This window comes from Megascapheus bottae, chromosome 35 (assembly GCF_031878675.1).
Source record: "Megascapheus bottae isolate mThoBot1 chromosome 35, mThoBot2.hap1, whole genome shotgun sequence".
In the NCBI taxonomy this organism is placed as follows: domain Eukaryota; kingdom Metazoa; phylum Chordata; class Mammalia; order Rodentia; family Geomyidae; genus Megascapheus; species Megascapheus bottae.
This window is the reverse complement of record NC_143543.1, coordinates 788879-803142: the sequence shown is the minus strand read 5'-3', so window position 1 is coordinate 803142 and position 14264 is coordinate 788879. Positions and strand designations below refer to the sequence as shown.

General features: G+C 54.5%; 2 protein-coding genes across 2 annotated transcripts in view; both read left to right on the top strand.

The window, feature by feature from the left end:
• Nucleotides 1–2250, top strand: part of Eps8 (EGFR pathway substrate 8, signaling adaptor) — a 30421-nt gene extending 28171 nt beyond the window's left edge. The window contains 1 exon segment of the mRNA XM_090324449.1: nt 2165–2250. Within this exon segment, the coding sequence (XP_090180575.1) occupies nt 2165–2250 (86 nt within the window).
• Nucleotides 2251–2376: 126 nt separating this feature from the next.
• Rerg (RAS like estrogen regulated growth inhibitor) lies at nt 2377–7028 on the top strand. The gene is given in 9 exon segments (XM_090324448.1): nt 2377–2470; nt 3081–3113; nt 3283–3339; nt 4940–5013; nt 5682–5685; nt 6622–6758; nt 6760–6864; nt 6866–6982; nt 6984–7028. Coding segments are annotated over 9 exon segments (666 nt in total).
• Nucleotides 7029–14264: the final 7236 nt, after the last annotated feature.

Below are 14264 nucleotides of genomic sequence, written 5' to 3'. Positions count from 1 at the left end.
CCCCTGCACGGCTGTGCACAATTCCACCAGACCCCGACCGCCTCCACCGTCCTGGGTGGGGGTTTTCTGCTGATCTCACGTTCCTTGTGGAACAGACGCAGGACACAGATGGGCACGGGGTGGGCCAGGGGAAGAAACAGGAGGGGAGAGGAAAAACATCCCAGCTTGCTGTACAGGGAAAGCCAGCCTCCTGCAGAAAAAAATGGATGGGTGGGTGGATGGATGGATGGGATGGATGGATGGATGGATGGATGGATGGATGGATGGGTGGATGGGTGGATGGATGGGTGGATGGGTGGATGGATGGGTGGATGGAGTGGGTGGATGGGTGGGTGGGTGATGGGTGGGTGGATGGATGGGTGAGTGGATGGATGGGTGGATGGAAGGGTGGATGGATGGACAGGCAGATGGATAGATGGGTGGTGTGGATGGATGGATGGTGGGTGGATGGGTGGGTGGGTGGATGGGTGGGTGGATGGGTGGGTGGATGGGTGGGTGGATGGAAGGGTGGATGGATGGACAGGCAGATGGTTAGATGGGTGGGTGGATGGATGGTTGGATAGATGGATAGGGTGGGTGGATGGATGGATGGATAGGGTGGGTGGATGGGTGAATGGGTGGATGAATGATGGATGGATGGATGGGTGGATGGTTGGATGGTTGGATGGATGGATGCAAGAGGCCATCTAGATAGCCAGAAAGGAAGAAAAAAAATCAGTGTGGGTGGGAAAAAGGCAGATTCACTCTGGTCATAACATTGCCTACCCAGTTCGCCTAATCTAGACCCCTCTGTACCTATGCCCGCTCGCACAGTTTTTCTAGGCTTTGCTGTTCACTCTCATTTGTGGTTATTGTTACAATGAAGGAGATGCACAGAGGCGCGAAAGTTTCCCCAAGTTGGGTCACCAGGACGTTTGTTTCTGGACGGTGTCCCATCCCCCCAAAACGAGCCAAAGCAGAAGCCCCCGATTCTGACAGTGGCCCAAGGGGACTGTGGAATTCAGGCCACGCGGGCCTCATGTCTGTGGACATCTGGGGAGAGAGAGCAGCGCGCCCAGAAAGATTGTCTCCTTCTGGTTGTCTTTTTTTTTTTTTTTCCTTTTCTGGGAATATTATCAAGTTCACAGATAGGGAGGTTAAGTTCACGGCTGGCCCAGGGCAAGAATTGACTAAAGAATCCCAGCTCAAACACAAGCCAGCCATAGCTGGGCGCCCGCCTGGCACCCCAGCCCCTCAGGAGGCTGAGATCTGAGGATCCCAGGTTCAAAGCCAGCCCGACAGGAAAGTCCAGGAGACCCTGATCTCCAGGGAACCACCAGAAAACCAGACGTGGAGCTGTGGTTCAAGGGGTAGGAGCGCCAGCCTGGAGGGAAAGGAGCTCAGGGGCAGCACCCAGGTTCAAGACTCATGACCAACAAGGAAGGAGGGAGGGAGGGAGAGAGAGGAGGGAGGGAGGGGAGGGAGGGAGGAAGGAGCAGGAGCAGAGAGGGAGAGGAGTTTTCCGGACGCTCACTCATTGTGCTGTTTGAAAACGTGACTTTGAGCAGCAGATGTTATTTCAGGGAGGCTAAGAAACTTAATTTTCAGGGAAAAAAATTAAAAATAAAAAGGCAGGAGACAAGAGACAAGCCTTGCAGAGCTTGAAAGCCGGGATGGGGGGGGGCTGTGGAGTAGACGGGGGCGGGACGTGAACTTCGACATCTGGTGTTTGGAGACAGAATCCACGGGAGCTGGGGGCCGTGGTCACCCTCTGTGACTAATGCAGGGGGGCTCGGAGCCCCCACCCCACCCCGACCTTGACTTTGAAGGGGGGGGGGGGGAGTCCCAGAATCCATGTGGGATTTGTACAGTTTGTTCATGTGAAATGAGCAGCTCAAAGCCAGAGAAAGAGAGGGAGGGAGGGAGGGAGGGAGGGAGGGAGGGAGGGAGGAGGAGGGAGGGAGGGAGGGAATGCATGCAGTCTTTGATGCCAAGAAAGCTACCAGAACATTCCTTCCCTGGCTCCCCTCCAGGCTCAAGGGGAGCAGATGTGGTGACTCGACGTCCCCCTCCTGTGCCCCAGCTGGCCAGTGGCTTGCTGGGTGGCCTGAGGAGAGGAGAGGAGAGAGGCCTCTGTGTGGCCTTCTGGTGTGGCCGGGTGTGGACATGGCCCCTGTGGCCCCAGACGTGGCCGGGGGGTTCGGAGCCCTGAGCCCGGGGGGAGGGGGGGCGCTGTCCTTCCGTACTGAGCAAGCCCAGCCAGCACGGTGACAGGGTGACAGCAGCTCTGCCTGGGCGGCTTTGGGAGGGGGTTGGTGGCTCCGTCTCCCGGTCTCTCTTCTCTCGCCTGAGTCACCCGCCTTCCCGAGGGCTGGAGATTTCTTTCTGAAGAAGCATATGGAGGGTGTCAAGCTCTGGTTCCCTGCGGTGTTGGGCATGGTGCGGGCACAGAGCAGGGAAGTGCTGCTGCAGTCTACCCACCTACCCGCAGGTGGTGAAGCTTCAACAAAAGCCCGCATAGGGTTGGGGCGAGAGAACCGCTGTCATGGCTGTCACAGGCCTGCTCTGGGTCACTCCAGAAAGCGAGGGGTTTGCTATGGCTGACCCGTGCTGGCCTCCTTATTTTTGTGTATGTTGGTGGTGGGTCTTGAACTCAGGGCCTGGGCGCCGTCCCTGAGCTGCTTTCCTTCCAGGCTGGCGCTCTACCCTTGAGCCACGGCTCCACGTCTGGTTTTCTGGTGGCTCACTGGAGATCAGAGTCTCCTGGACTTTCCTGCCCAGGCTGGCTTTGAACCTGCGACCCTCAGATCTCAGCCTGCTGAGGGGCTGGGGTGACAGGCGGAGTCCCCGACCGTACCTGGCCAAGCATCCAGTTCTTGGACTCAGTCCATCGTTGTCCACGCTTTCTCCGTTGGGGACCTGTGTGGTGACCCTGGTGTTTGGATTCCTGGGTCGTTTTTATGACCTTGATGTGTGCGGCAACCTTGCCAGTGCAGGGATTTATTGATCCGCTCGTTAATCTGGGGCTCGGGGTTCGGGGGGGCTCTGGGGCCAGGGTGTGTGACAGCGAGGACGCTCTGGAAGAAGTGACTGACCCAAAGGCTTAAAGAACAGCGAAGGGCAAAGTGCCTGGGGTGGGTGGAGATGCCTCCTCCTCCCCCTCCTCCTCCCCCCTCCTCCTCCCCCTCCTCCTCCCCCTCTTCCTCCTCCTCCTCCTCCTCCTTTTCCCCTCCTCCCCCTCTCCCTCCTCCTCCTCTGACCACAAGAGCCACAGAATCATCGACCCCTTCCTTCCCTCCGCAGCGCTCGTGGTGAGATTCCTGACGGGAAGATTCATCTGGGAATATGACCCCACGCTGGGTAAGTCCTTCTTTGTCTCTTCCTCCTCCTCCTCTTCTCCTCCTCTCCCGCTCCTCCTCCTCTTTCTCTTCTTCCTCTTCCTCCTCCTCCCCCTCCTTCCTCTCCCTCTCAACGCTCCATCTCCTCCCCCTCCTCCTGTCCTCCTCTTCCTCGACCTCTTCCTTCTCTTCTTCCCCTTTCTCTTCTTCCTCGTCTTCTCCTCCTTCTCTTCCTCCTACTCCTTCTTTCTTTCTCTTCTTCTTCTTCCTCTTCCCTCCCCTTCTCCCTCTTCCTCCCCCTTTCTCCTCAGGGCCTGGGCTCCCTCTCTGTGACTTTTTTTTTTGTTCAAGGCTGGTGCTCTACCACGTGAACCACAGCCCCACTTGTAGCGTTTTGCTCGTGGACTTTCCTGTCCCGGTGGATTTGAACCCACATTGTCAGATCTAGGCCTCCTGAGTGGCTGGCTGACAGGCGGGAGCCACCCGTGCCTGGCTGCTGCTGCTGCTGCTGCTGCTTCTTCTTCTTCTTCTTATTATTATTATTATTATTATTATTATTCTTATTATTATTATTACTACTGTGTTCTTACGTCTGTAAGCTCGAGGCACCCGCTGGATGGATCTGGTAGCAAAGGGAACAGTGATTTCCTTGTTGTTGGTTGTTGTGTGGTGAAAATCTCCCACCCCAGGTGGCAGAGGCTTCCAGAATACCCCTCATCTCATCCATACCTAATCTTAGGAGAGCCTTTCTCCCCCTTGGGGTCCATTCACTGTGAACAATAACTCCATTCATTGGACTTAGCCAGCTTGATTGACAGCCGGGGGCGGGGCACAGCGGGGGGGGGGGGGGCGGAGAGGAGGGGACACCGTGGTTGCTAAGCAGCCGGTCACCTCCTCCCTAGTGACTCCCCGGGGCCTGGGCCCCCCCCCCCCCCGCTGTGTGGACGTGTGCAGGTATCATCCCCCCCCCACATTCAAGAGGACTGAGCACCCCACCCCGGGAGAGGGGGGGGCTGAGCACGTGACATTGTCCCCCCTTCACAGCGAGGTGTGGGGACTGGGGATTCAACTGCCTGGCTTCCTCCCCGAGGCTGAGATTCCGAGGAGCAGGGTTCAAAGGCCGCCCCGGCCTCCACCTGCCAGAAAAATGATACACACACACACACACACACACACACACACACACACACACGCACGCACGCACACACACACACACACGCACGCACACGCAGATAAATAGATATAATCACACACGCATCCCAAAGAGGCATCTCCAGAATCCTCAGTGGACCTCACCTGCAGGGGGCTGAGTGCGTGAGTGACTGGGAGGTGCGTGTGTGTGTGCGCGTTGTAGTGCGCGTGTCTCTGTGTGCACGCACACACGCCCATCCTGGATCTGGAGCTCAGGCCCTCCTTTGCGCCGTCGCTGGGCCCGAGCCTGGCTCTCTCCCCCTTGAACCACCGCTCAACTTGCTGCCTTTTGCTGGATCCCCGAGGCTGAGTCTCCTCCCACCCGGGGCTGGCTTTGAACCCCCGTCCTCCCGTCCCCACCTCCCGGGATGGCAGGCGGGAGTCCCGGCGCCCCAGCCCGGGTTCTCACATCCCGCGTGTCTTTTCCGCAGAGTCCACCTACCCTCACCAGGCCACCATCGACGACGAAGCCGTGTGCATGGAGATCCTGGACACCGCCGGCCAGGTCAGCTTGTCCTGATTGTCGTGCCTGTCACGTCCCCGTCCTCGTGGCCCCGGGTTTCGGGGCCTCCCCGAGAGTCACGGGGCTGGTGTTTTCCCACAGTGGGTTTGGAAGGCTGGGGCGACGGCACGCGTGTTTTCTGGGATGTGCAGGTGTGCCTGGAGGCAGCGATGCTTTTTGCTTTGTCCGGTCCTGGGTCTTGAACTCAGGGCCTGAGCACTGTCCTTGGGTTTTCTCAAGGCTGGAGCTCTACCAACTTGAGCCTCAGCACCACATCTGGCTTTTTTCTATGTGTGTGGTACCAAGGAATCAAACCCGGGTCTTCATGCATGCTAGGCAAGCACCCTACCACGAGGCCAGGCTCCCGGCCTGAGCGGACAGTGTGTGTCCACTCGTGGGAGACAGCAGAGGCGTGTGGGGTGGAGCTGGCCAGGCGTCTCCATGACGCTTCCCTGTGTCCCATCTGCACTCGAGCTCCGTCTCCACGCGAGCTACTTCTCCACGCTCCCCCCCCAGGACAGTGCCCCCCCCCAGATAGCATCCCCCCTCCCCACAGATGGACAGAGGCCTGGGGAACACAGGTCCTGTCCAAGGGAAGAAGGAGGGAGGGAGGAGGGAGGGAGGGGGGAGGAGGGGGAGTTTCAGGGCAAATTAGTGGGAGTGGGTGGGAGGAGGGTAGAAGGGTGGGGAGGGTGGTGATGATGCTGTAGTAGGGGGGAGGGAGGGAGGGAGGGAGGGCGGTGGATGATGATGATGATGATGTAGTACAATGGGGGGGAGGGAGGCAGTAGGGGGGAGGGGAGCTCCCCCACACCCCCCTGTATGTGCAGCCACCAGGCTCAACCTTTGACATCTGTCCATCTGTCCGTCCATCCATCCGTTTTTTCCGTCCATCTTTGTCCATCCATCCATCCGTCCATCTGTCTCTCTGTCTGTCCGTCCATCCATCCATCTGTCCATCTGTCCATCCATCCATCCATCCTTCCGTCTGTCTGTCCATCCATCCATCCACCCATCTGTCCATCCATCCATCCATCTGTCCGTCCATCCATCCATTCCATCCATCCATCCATCCGTCTGTCTGTCCTTCCATCCATCCGTCCATCCATGTGTCTGTATGCCCGTCTGTCTGTCCATCCATCCATCCCTCCATCCGTCCATCCATCCATCGATCCACCATCCATGTGTCTGTCCATCCATCCATCATCCACTATCCATCCGTCTGTCCATCCACCCATCCGTCTGTCCACCCATCCATTTGTCTGTCCATCTATCCATTCATCCATCCATCCGTCCGTCCGTCCATCTATCTATCCATTCATCCATCCATCCGTCCGTCCGTCCCATCTGTCCATCCATCCATCCATCCATCCACCCATCCATCCGTCTGTCCATCCACCCATCCATCTGTCTGTCCACCCATCCATCCATCCGTCCATCCGTCCATCCGTCCATCTGTCTATCCGTCCATCCATCCATCCATCCATCCGTCCATCCATCCATCCATCCGTCTGTCCATCCACCCATCCATCTGTTTGTTCATCCGTCTGTTCGTCTGTCTGTCCATCTGTCTGTCTGTCTGTCTGTCCGTCCGTCGGTGGGCAGGAGGAGACGCGTCCCAGCGGGAAGGCCACATGCGGTGGGGCGAGGGCTTCGCGCTGGTGTACGACGTGACGGACCGGGGCAGCTTCGAGGAGGTGCTGCCGCTCAAGACGCTGCTGGACGAGGTGAAGAAGCCCCGGGCCGCGGGCCGCCGTGCTGGTGGGGAACAAGGCGGACCTGGGCCACGCGCGGCAGGTGAGCCGCGAGGAGGGGTCGCGGCTGGCCGCCGAGCTGGCGTGCGGCTTCCACGAGGTGCTCGGCCTGCACGGGCGAGGGCGACGTGGCCGAGCTCTTCCACGAGCTGTGCCGGGAGGTGAGGAGGCGCCGGGCGGTGCAGGGCCGGGCCCGCAGGCGCAGCTCCACCACGCACGGTGAAGCAGGCCCTGGGCAGCATGCTCACACGCATCATCAGCTAGGAGAGGCCCGCCCGGTTTCAAAGCCAGCGGCCACCGCGCAGGGAAAGGCTGCTTCAGCCCTGGGTGGAAAGGAGACGCGCAGGGACAGCGCCCAGGCCCTGAGTTCAAGTCCTCCTCCCTTCCAGACGGAGGGAGGGAAGGCCCAGGGTGTGTGCGTGCATGCGTTGTGTATGTGTGCCTGTGTGCGTGCGCGGTGTGTGCATGTGCGCCTGCGTGTGTGTGCATGTGCGTGTGTCCACGTCTCCTCAAGAAAGAGCCCAGGTGACCATCCATACCTGGTGAGACCATCGTCGCCGGCTTTCAACGGCGAGGAGAGAGCTGGCTCGGTGATAAAACGCCAGCCTCGCGTGCATGAAGGCCCGGGTTCGAGTCCTCTCAGTACCACATCCACAGGACAAGAAAAAAAAAAAAGCCAGAAGTGGAGCTGTGGCTCACGTGGTAGAACGCCAGCCTTGAGAAAGCTCAAGGACGGTGCCCGGGCCCTGAGTTCAAGAGCCGGGACTGGCAAAACAGAACAGAGAACAGAAAAATACAGTACAAGAAGAAAGACAAAACCAAGTGCAGCAAGAAGGGACGCTGGAGTCTTGTTACTGTTAAAAATGAGAACGTCTGGGTAGCTTAAATCACGCTTTCTCTCGTCCTCACGTGGAAATCTATTCTCACGAAGGTTCCACACACACACGCACACACACGCATGCACACACACTGGAAGAGATTGGCCTGAGCGTGGGCACTCATCTAATAACCCTTGCACCCCAATTCTTCCTCCTGGATTCAAACATAGCTGAAATAATAACAGACCACACCCCGTCATAGTCCCCATCCTGCTACATTCTCCGGCCCCCAAAAAACCAAACCCTAACTTGGCTCCATGCTAGCCCACGAGTCCTGGACTGTGGTCTTACGTGGGCAGAAAGGTTAGGGTTCGAGGGACAGGAGAGGGATGAGAAGGGAGCAGGAGAGGCTCTGGCTGGCTGAGCGCCGGGGCCTCTGAGCAATAAAGCTGGCAGTGAGGTGAATGAATTCATGCATTTGGGGGAGCTCGGGAGGGAAGGAAGGGGTGGGGGCCAGAAGAGCTGAACACATGTATGCAAAACAGATTCTGCTAGAAAATACAGATCCCGGGGCCGGGAGTGTGGCCTAGTGGTCGAGTGCTCGCCTAGCATGCACAAAGACCCGGGTTCGATTCCTCAGTACCACATATATAGAAAAAGCCAGAAGTGGTGCTGTGGCTCAAGTGGTAGAGCTCTAGCCTTGAGAAAGTCCAAGGACAGTGCTCAGGCCCTGAGCTCAAGCCCAGAACTGGGAAAAATAAGTAAATAAATAAAATACAGATCCCAGCTGACCCCAATTTAGGATTCATTTCTGCTTTACACCACCCCAGAGGTCAAGATTTGGGCACTTTATCTTAGAATGCATAAATATATATATATGGATATATGTGTGTGTGTGTACATCTTTTGCATATGTATGTATTTATATGTATACATACGTACCGATAGAATTTGTATCTGCTCGAAGCTTCTTTTATTCACCGGTGTATACCTGGACAATTTTGGTGTCATGGATTTTTATTTTCTGTGGTGAGAATAATAATAATCATCATAAAAAGCATCATTTTCAAACGCTGTCTCCCTCAGGCCTTCTTTCTTGAGAGATATGACACAAGGGTACTTGTAGGGGTCACATGACAACACAATTAAGTCGCAGAGTTGAAAAAAAATATATTAAAAAAAATTCTCTGACTCACAGCCGTAGCTCTGGCTTTATTCTTTCACTCACTCGCCACAGATATGAATGTGTCTGTGTCAGGTAAATACGATGATGTACAAGCCTGAACCTTAAGGAACTTATGGGAGCAGGTGTGGGGTTTCCTGCCTGTCACCCCAGCTGCTCTGGAGGCTGAAATCTGAGAATCGTGGTTCGAAGCCAGCCGGGGCAGCAAAGTCCATGAGATTTTTTTTTTTTTTCTCCAGTGAACCACCAGAAAAACAGACGTGGAGCTGTGGCTCAAGTGCCAGCCTTGAACAAAAAACAAAACAAAACAAAACGCTTGGGTTCATCTTAGCTGGTATGTTGGGTTGTTTGTTTTTTTTTTTTTTTTTTTTTTTTGGCCAGGTATGAAATATCCGGATTCCAGAGGGCAAACACATGGAATTATTTTGTACTGGAGTCAAGCAAATAAATCCTAAATCTTTGCTCCGAAGTTGAACAGAGCCTTAGCACAATCCTTTTTTTTTTTAATTTTTAATTATTTTTTTAGATTTTTCTATTGAATTGCCAAAAGCCTGGGGGTTTTCAAACCAAGTGTTTTCATTTGTTCCTTTGTTTAGCCGCCAATCGCAGGCTTCAATAGGAAAAAAACCAAACCTGCTTTGAGAAAGATTATTATCTGCTCTCCCACACAGCATAGGAGAGGAAAAGAAAGGAAAATTATACAGGTTGGGTGTTCTGAATTACCTGAAATATGTTTGTTTTTCCCCCTGAGCTTTTGTCAGGCAAGAAACACTCACACCAGAACAAAAAGCTGTTGAAGTCAAGCCTGGATCCCACGACCTCTTTGCTTCTACGCCTCAGTGCAAAGTGAACAAAACCTCTTGGCCTCAGAGACTTCCAGAAGCTGGGTTCACGCTCTCTCAGCCCTGGACTTTCCAGCTCAGGGCCTCAGAGGCCCGGGAACCAGAGGTCAGCCTGACACGACAGCTCGAGTCTTCACTCTGGTGTCTGGGCCTCTCATTTTCTGGCGCTCTACCACTTGAGCCATTTCTGACTCCACTTCTGCCTTTGCTTTCTTTGAATCACAATCCTCAGATCTCAGCCTCCTGAGGAGCCGGAATGATTAGTGTGAACCCCCGGCCCCCAGCCAAATGTATAATTTAAATCCCATCCTGGAGATTCACAAAAATGAGAGACATAGATACCGTTTATCAAGAAGCTAGGAGCTACAGATCCTAACACAGGCCTAGAATCTCAACTTGGTGTGGGGTACAGGCAGAAGGACTGAATTTTTATTCTGATATGACCACACACACACGCATGCACGCACATACACACGCACGCACGCACGGGGCTTTTTGGCCATGAGTACTTTTGAAAAATTAGCTTCAAAGGCTGATATTCATTGGGAAAAAAGAAAAGAAACCCTTCCTTCTCGCAGCCACGTGTAACTAGATGTGGATTTGTTCCAGCCAGAGAACTCTTGCAAAATGGTATTTGCACAATTGCCCAAAACATCTAGACTTGAAAGGAAAGCAAAACGTCTGGCATGAAAAGTCACTTGCCTTTCCCTGGATGGGAAGGTAGGAAGCGTCTGTCAGCCTCCTCCATTCTCCAGGAGGAGAAAAAGGGAAAACAAGACAAAACAACCAAACAACAAAAACAACCCAGGCACCAGAGTCTTGAGGAGAGTCAGGAGCTTCTTGTCGGCGCTGGGATCCCCGCCTGACCTCCCAGCTGCTCAGGAGGCTGTGATCTGAGGATCCCGGTTCAAAGCCAGCCCCGGGCAGGAAAGTCCATGAGACTCTTTATTTGCCATAAAATACTAAGCCAAAAAAAAAAGGCCAGAAGTGGAGTTCTGGCTCAAGTGGTAGAGCGCCAGACTCGAGCACATAAGCCCAGGCCCCGAGTTCAAGTCCCAGACTCCCCCGCCCTCCCCTGCCCCACAGACGTACAAACATCCAGATGTCAGGGGAAAGAAGCGAAAGCATCATTCGGGGAAAACATCTGCGAGCAAAGCGTTCCCACAAGACAGATCTTATCAGGATGGGAAACCGTTTCCCACATCTTCTCTTCCTAAAGCCCAAGAGGGAGCTCTGGGTCCTGTGTTCTGACAGCCCGGGGGAGCCGTCTGCCTCGCTCTTCTTTCTCCATCCTCAGCCTCGTCTTCCAGTCCCGAGGGGCTTTCCCTCCTCCACAGGAGCAAAGGGCAGATTCTCTATCGCCATTTTGCCTTTGGGGCTCGCTTAGAGTCCTGGACGCCCCCAGGCTTTGAGACTCCGATTGGATTTCATTTACACACATTGTCTGGAGGAGAAGAAGCTAATAAGTAGCTTTCTCTGGGCAGGGAGTGTGGCCTAGGGGTAGAGGGCTCGCCTTGCATACATGAAGCTCTGGGTTCGATTGCTAGGTACCGGGAACACAGAAAAAGCCGGACATGGTGCTGTGGCTCTCTAGCCTTGAGCAAATAAAGCTCAGGGACAGCGCCCAGGCCCTGAGTTCAAGACCCAGGAATAGTGAAAACAAACAAGCAAACAACAACAACAAACTTCATCTCATATTCCTGCCAATACCCAACACTGAAATACACACACATATAATATATAAATATATAGTACAATATGTGTAATTAAATAAATAGGTAGGTAGGTAGGTGGATGGATGGATGGATGGATGCATGCATGCATGGATGGATGGATGGATGGATGGATGGATGGATGGATGGGCAGACGGGTGGGTGGATGGATGGACGAATGGACAGATGGATGGATGCATGCATGCATGGGTGGATGGGTGCATGGATGGATGGATGGATGGATAAATGAGTGGACCGGTGGATGAGTGGATGGATGGATGGGTGGATGGGTGGATGGGTGGATGGGTGGATGGATGGATGGGTGGATGGGTGGATGGATGGGTGGATGGGTGGATGGGTGGATGGATGGATGGATGGGTGGGTGGATGGATGGGTGGATGGATGGGTGGATGGATGGATGGATGGGTGGGTGGATGGATGGGTGGATGGATGGGTGGATAGATGGATGGATGAATGGATGGATGGATGGGTGGATGGGTAGTTGGATGGATGGATGGACGGGTGGATGGATGGATAGATGGTAGACAGAGCCTGGTAACAGTGGGACCCACTTTTCCATAGCCATGGATGCCTAGGCGGCTCCGGCAGAGCCCAGGCCCAGCTGAGCTGACCTGACCATGGCTGCCTGGAGGCCTGGAGCCAGCGCCGGCCTCTCCTGACCCCTGCTGGTCACAAGCAGTTTCGCAATCCAGTCAGTCCCCGGGAGAGATGAGAACACAAATCAAAGCCAGGAATCAAAATGGCCAGGGGGCCAGGGACTGGGGCTCCAGGCCATGGCTGGTGATGGTCGGAGGAAAGCGGGAGGTGGGCAGACACAGGGAAGGACTGGCAGCAGCTGAGGAGGAAGCTGCTGCCCTCTGCTACAGAAATGTCCGTGTGTGAACAACCTGGAAGACGTGTGCATGGCCCTTCCAGTTCTTACGTGTGTCTGTGTATGTCTGTCTGTCTGTCTGTCCCTGGTCTTGAACCCAGGGCCTGGTCACCCCAGCTTCTCAGGAGGCTGAGATCTGAGGATCACAGGTTCAAAGCCAGCCCGGGCAGGAAAGTCCAGGAGACTCTGATCTCCAGTGAACCACCAGAAAACCAGACGTGGAGCTGTGGTTCAAGTGGTAGAGCGCCAGCCTGGAGGGAAAAAAGCTCAGGGACGGCGCTCAGGCCCTGAGTTCAAGACCCAGGACTGGCATCAAAATAATAATAATGATAATAATAATAATAATGGGTTACAAAGGGAGCTAAAACACTAGGGAACTATTTGTAGAAACATCCCAGCACGTATGCAAAACAGTAAAATGCTTTCTGAGAAAATACCAAGGAACTAGAGAACCATCATGGTTTCGTGAAGATATTCTCTGAGAAGCTGTAAGAATTATTACCCTCCACACTAAGCTCTGGCAGCTTCCGCCTGTCATCTCAGCTCCTCGGGAGGCTGAGATATAAGATCCTGGTTCTAAGCCAGCTCTGGCAGGAAAGTCCAGGAGACTCTTATTACAATTAATACAGAAAAAAAAAGAAATGTGAAGCTGTGGATCAAAGTGGTAGACAGACAGACAGGCGATAAATAGATGGATGGGTAGATGGAGGGACTGATAGATGACTAGATAGATGTTTAGTTGGTCAGGAAGCATGATCTCAAGAGAGTCCTTCTACCTCATGGAAAACCTAATTAAGTGATGAACTGTTACGAGAATTAATTTTAAACAAAAATATCTGGGATAAAGGATTTGCTAAATATTTAATTCATCCAACCCACATCATACACGCAGGCCAGACTAGCACTGTGGGCCTGTCGTACACACAATTTTTTTCTTGTGTTGTCAGTCGTAGGATTTGAACTCAGGGCCTGGGCGCTGTCCCTGAGCTTCTTTCCCTCCAGGCTGGCGCTCTACTACTTGAACCACAGCTCCACGTCTGGTTTTCTGGTGGTTCACTGGAGATCAGAGTCTCCTGGACTTTCCTGCCCGGGCTGGCTTTGAACCTGTGATCCTCAGATCTCAGCCCCCTGAGGAGCTGGGGTGACAGGCGGGAGCGTCAGAGGATGTTTCCTTGCCAGTTTAGAGGGGACAGCATGCTCACCTTGACTCCCTGGGGCGGCAGAGCAGAGGGGCGGCTCACCTGGGCTACAAAACAAGAAAGGAAAACGAGGCAGACAGACAATGTCCTGTGCATCCACAAGATGGCAGCCTAGACCCAAGGCCGGGAGGACTCCCTGGCACTGGACACCTCCCAGGCTTGGTGGCGGAAATGGCACCCGCTGGGCACAGAGCGTTTACAGGGGATCAGGCCTGCCTCGGGGAGCCGCTGGAGTCCAGGCTGGCTCGGCTTCCTCCAGCCTCCACACCCTGCACAAGCCTTTACGTGACTGCTTTTGCCACCAGGATGGCTTCACTGCTGCTCATAAGTGTGCTAACACACTGATCAGACCGGGCACGCTGGCTCAGGCCTGCCACCCCGGCTACTCAGGAGGCTGAGATCTGAGGATCGGGGTTCAAAGCCAGCCCGGGCAGGAAAGTCCATGAGAGTCGATCGCTCTCTGTCTCTGTCTCTCTGTCTCTGTCTCTGTCTCTCTCTCTGGGAGGGGTGGGTCAGGGTGGGTCAGGGTTCATTGGAGGTAAGTCTCAGGGACTTTCCTCCCTCGGGCTGGCTTTGAACTTCGATCCTGAGATCTCAGTCTCCTGAGTAGCTGGGATGACAGATGAGCCTGGCTTCCAGGACTCTCTTATTATCCACCCATAAAAAAGCCAGACAAATGGGGCTGTGACTCAAGCGGTAGAGCACCATTCTTGAGAGAAAAGGCTAAGGGATGGTGCCAAGGCCCTGAGTTCAAGTCCCAGGCCTGGTACACTGTCTCTGTCTCTGTCTCTCTGTCTGTGTCTGTGTCTCTGTCTCTCTCTCTCTCTCTCTCTCTCTCTCTCTCTCTCTCTCTC